Source organism: Corapipo altera, unplaced genomic scaffold (assembly GCF_003945725.1).
Source record: "Corapipo altera isolate COAL_440 unplaced genomic scaffold, ASM394572v1 291, whole genome shotgun sequence".
Taxonomy (NCBI): Eukaryota; Metazoa; Chordata; class Aves; order Passeriformes; family Pipridae; genus Corapipo; species Corapipo altera.
In genome coordinates, this window is record NW_020885112.1 from 20,496 (window position 1) to 24,926 (window position 4,431).

The 4,431-nt window shown below is 55.1% G+C and overlaps 1 protein-coding gene across 1 annotated transcript in view; it reads left to right on the top strand.

Moving 5' to 3' along the window:
- The window catches only part of LOC113960343, a 23,570-nt gene extending 19,544 nt beyond the window's left edge, over nt 1-4,026 (top strand). The window contains exons 2-3 of the mRNA XM_027669869.1: nt 1-1,826; nt 1,885-4,026. The exon at nt 1-1,826 is cut by the window's left edge and continues 2,412 nt beyond it. Coding sequence (XP_027525670.1) covers nt 1,680-1,826; nt 1,885-2,748 — 1,011 coding nt within the window. The 5' untranslated portion in view covers nt 1-1,679 and the 3' untranslated portion in view covers nt 2,749-4,026. The remainder of the gene's footprint in view (nt 1,827-1,884) is intronic.
- The last annotated feature ends 405 nt before the right edge of the window (nt 4,027-4,431 follow it).

A 4,431-nucleotide genomic window follows, 5' to 3' on the forward strand; every position in this document is an offset into this window, starting at 1 on the left:
CCTTCCCTTCCCTTCCCTTCCCTTCCCTTCCCTTCCCTTCCCTTCCCGACCTGTATCCTGTTAATTTGCATGTAATTCCCACATCACATCCCTGCTATTCCCATGGGAAGCTCCAAGTTCCTCCTCTTTCTCTGGACCTGCTGTGGTTTTCCCAAGAAAAGGCATTTTGCTCCCTTGGACACCTCCAGCTCCGAGCCCTCGGAGCCCTGAGCTCTCCAGGGCACAGCACTGATCTAAGGGGAAGGTCCAGTGTAATCCCAGGGCCTTGGATTCAGTCTGGAAGGAGCCATTGCTTCTCATTCCAGCTTGGAGCCAAGTCATGTTCCATCCCCAGGACACAGGGAAGGGGAACATCCTGCATCCCAGAGCCCACGCTGTGCGGACAGTGACCATTCCCAAATATCCCACTGTTGTTCCGAGTGCCTTAAATCCATCCAGATCCCAGCAAAGGTATTTCTGTTCCCTGTGCTCTTCCTCTCACACCTCTCAGCTGCTTATCCCTGTACCCCAGTCAGTCCCTCCCTGTATCCCAGTCAGTCCCTCCCTGTACCCCAGTCAGTCCATCCCTGTATCCCAGTCAGTCCATCCCTGTATCCCAGTCAGTCCATCCCTGTACCCCAGTCAGTCCATCCTTGTACCCCAGTCAGTCCATCCCTGTACCCCAGTCAGTCCATCCCTGTACCCCAGTCAGTCCATCCTTGTATCCCAGTCAGTCCATCCCTGTATCCCAGTCAGTCCATCCCTGTACCCCAGTCAGTCCATCCCTGGTGTCATCCCAGAGCCCCGGCTGCAATTCCAGCTCCCAGTGGAGCCAGACGGGACGTGGTCACTGGGAGCTGCCCCAGGGACCCCCGAGGATTCAGAAGGACCCCCAAGGCCCCTTCCCCTCCCTTGCTGGACTTGCCATGGATTCGGGATGCAGGGATAATGTGGTGTCTGTGTCCTGCCATCAGCTCCAGATGGATCCCAGCTCCAACCTGGGCATTGGATCTGTCCGAGCGGGAGAGAACCTGGGCTTAAAAGCACCGAAAAAATGGGTTATCCCTCTTTTTCTGCTTGAATAGAACTAATATTTAATACCAAATATTTTATTATTTAAGGTGTAATTTAAATTAAAGCCTACCTGGCCTGTAAATATTTTCCCCTTGTGGAATATAAATATTCCTCTGATGAATTTTGGGGGGTTTCTTGCAATGAAAAGTGATTTTCCAGCCCAAACAGTCCCAGAGAAATCCTTGAAGATCTTTTCCTTCTTAAAGTTGTCCATCCCTTCCATCGCAGCCGATGCCAAGAGCAGAGAACACCGGGAATGTTGTATGGAATTGGCACCCTCTGGCATTGGCCTGGTTTGGGTCAGGCTTTCCCTGGTCAGGGGCGGCATTTTCCTGGTTTATGTTGGACCTTCCTTGGCTGGGGTCAGGATTCCCATGGTTGGGATCAGCCTTTCCCTGGCTGGGATCACAGGAGGCACACAGGGAAGGACTCCTGGCGTTGGAGCTGGGTGGGTGCAGCCGGATTCCGGAGCATCCCGGTGCTGCACGTGGATTTATGGACAATTTCTGAACACGACCTGACCCCCCACACCACTCCGTAGCCATTTTCCCAGCATCCATGGGAGTGACAGCCTTTCCCAGGGCTTTCCCATTTGGCTGAGTCCAGCAGGACTCCAGGGTTGGACCATGAGATGGACAAGGAGAGACCTTGGGATTAAAAGCATCCTTGGGATTCCAGGGAGGAAAATGGTTTCTTCCTCCAGCAGGAGCATCCCAGGGGTGAGGGATCTGTGGGAAGAGGGCTGGGATTCTGCTGGGACACTGCTGGGAGAGGTAGGACATCCCAGGGTTGAGGGATCTGTGGGAAGAGGGCTGGGATTCTGCTGGACAGGCAGGAGCATCCCGAGGGCGAGGGGTGGTGGCTCCGAGCGCTGGGAGCGTGTCCCGGCTCCTCCTCCCCTCCCTCCGCCCCATCCCGGTTGTTGCTGTAAATAGGGACTATTTATATAAATATATTCCAGAGGTTTCTAAAGTCCCCCGAATCCTGTTTTCCTCAGAGCTTTTGGCTTTGCCGAGAACTCCTCGAGCAGGAGATTTGCACCTTCCAAGGGCGTCGGTACAAACGAGCCCAGCCCGACCCACCGCGGGTACTGGGCGGGGCCGGGAATTCCGGGGGAATTCCAGGGGGCCGAGGGCTGAGAATGGAACGACTCGTTCCCTTTTTTTACCCCTGTTCCCGTTTTCCCCGGGCTGGAGCAGCCCCAGGGTGTCCCTGGCGTTGGCCTCGGGCTCACGGAGCAGGTCGTGGATCTTCCCTTTGGTTCCTTGTCTCTGTCTTTGCCTTTCGTGTCCGACCCGGGAGCGGCGGCGGTTGGGAGGAGTTTGGGTGGAAAGGCCGAGTTTTATGGACATTTTTCTGGATCTGATGTTTTCCAAACCTTTTCTTTATCCCACGCCAAGTCCTGGCACGGGATCTGCTCCAGGTGGTCGTGGGTTGGGTGATATCCATGATATCCATGATATCCGTGATCTCCCCCCAGTCTCCAGGGCTCTGGGGGGGTTGTACAGGGGGAATCTGCTCCGAGGAATCCCCACAAATCCCTCTGTAGGCTCCTCACCCGTCCACTCGGACACGGGGGAATGTTCCAGATTCGTTGCTGTTCCGTTGGAGATTCCAGAGTGGCGTCTCCAGGGCTTTCCTTCCCTCCCAGGGGTGTGTTGGGCTCGGGGTCAGTGGGAACGTTCGGCTCTTTGACTGTTAAGCACAAACCAGGGATTGAGGGCCCATCCCCCGGGAAAACCCTCCGGCTGAGGGACCCGAAATTCCCGTTCAAACTGAAAATGAACCAAAACTGGTGGGTTTTTCAGCTGTTCCTGGTTTCTGGGAGAGCTGGAGGCTCTGGGAACACGGGGGTGCCTGGGAGCTGCCAGGGCCATCCAGGCAGCTCCGGAGGGAGCAGATTCCATCCGGGATGGTCCATGGCCATCCCAGGGCGCCCCTGGCTGTGCTCAGTTCTTGGCCTTGGCTCATTCTGGGATAAGCCCTTGGGAATGGCCCCCTCTGCCGTCCCCGTGTCCCAGCTGAGGCAGAGCTAATTCCAGGCTGTGGGATGTGAGGTGGAGCCTTTCCTGAGCACTGGAGAACCCATAAATCCAGGAATCCCAGCAGGGGAAGGCGCTGCCGCCGTGGGGATGGGGATCCATGGATTTGGGAATGTTGCAGTGGTGGTACCAGGCCCAGGTTTTCAGTGTCGCTCCGCAGCTCCTTTTCCCGCTCTTCCCAAAATCCCGTCGTGCTGTCCGGAGTTTCCCTGGAAATCTGCCCGGCGGGGCCGTCCCGAGGGAGGGGTTTTCCTGGTGGGAAGAGCGAGTCGGGGGCACTCGATGCCTTTCCTGCCGTGCCGGGCTGTGCTCTGTAAAGCAATAAAACCACGGAGCGGCCCCGAGGGAGGGAAATCCCGGGAGCTGATCCCGAATCCTGGGAGCTGATCCCGGGAGCTGATCCCGGGAGCTGATCCCGGGAGCTGATCCCGGGAGCTGATCCCAGCCTGCTCCAGGCGGCCTCTCCAGCGGGAAGGGGCAGCACAGGGGGTGCCCCCGGGGGTCCTTAATTAGTGCAATGACGTGGGGGAGCCTTTTCTCATGATGCCAACTGCCCTTAAATGTTGAATCCGGGTCTTTGTAAGCAATGTCTGTGTATTATGTGTATATATGAGGGACAAATTTTAAATTACTGCCTTTTGCCCTGTTTATTTTTCTGAGTAATTCCAGATGTACTTTAGTCTCTCTACTGTCAAAACTTTTATATTGTAAATCTGATGCTGGTGGCTTTTTGGTTATTTTGGTTTTTGGTTTGGATTTTTTTTTTTGTGGGTTTTTTTCTTTTTTTTTTTTTTTTTTTTTTTGTAAAAAAGCAACGAAAAAACACAAGAAAAAAAAAGAAAAAGGAAAAACAACAAAAAAAAGTCTGCATCTCTCTATGTTGTCAGTTTTAGGCTGTAAATTCCAACTATCAATAAAAGCTCAAAATTCACGTGCCAGTGGTGGGTTCCTCGTCCTGCAGGACACGCCGGCAGAGCTCCGTGGGATGGATTTGGGGCATCCCAGCTCCTGGAGAAGGTACAGAGGGGCTGAGGTGACCCTGCTGCTGCCCTGGAGCACCACGGAGCACATCCACAGGGCTCCTAAATCCCCCCGGGGTGGGGACTCCCCCCTGCCCTGGGCAGCTGTGCCAGGGCTGGACAGCCCTTCCCAGAAGGAATTTCCCCAGTGCCCAACCTGAACTTCTCCTCTTTTCCTGGAGGTGATTCTGCTGCAGGGCCTGAGCCCAGGCAGGGACCCAGCACAGCTGAGCCTTGGTGACACCGACAGGGGCTCGTCAGCCCAGTCCCTCAGAGAGGGGCAAATCCCAGAATCCCAGAATTGCAGAGGCTGGAAA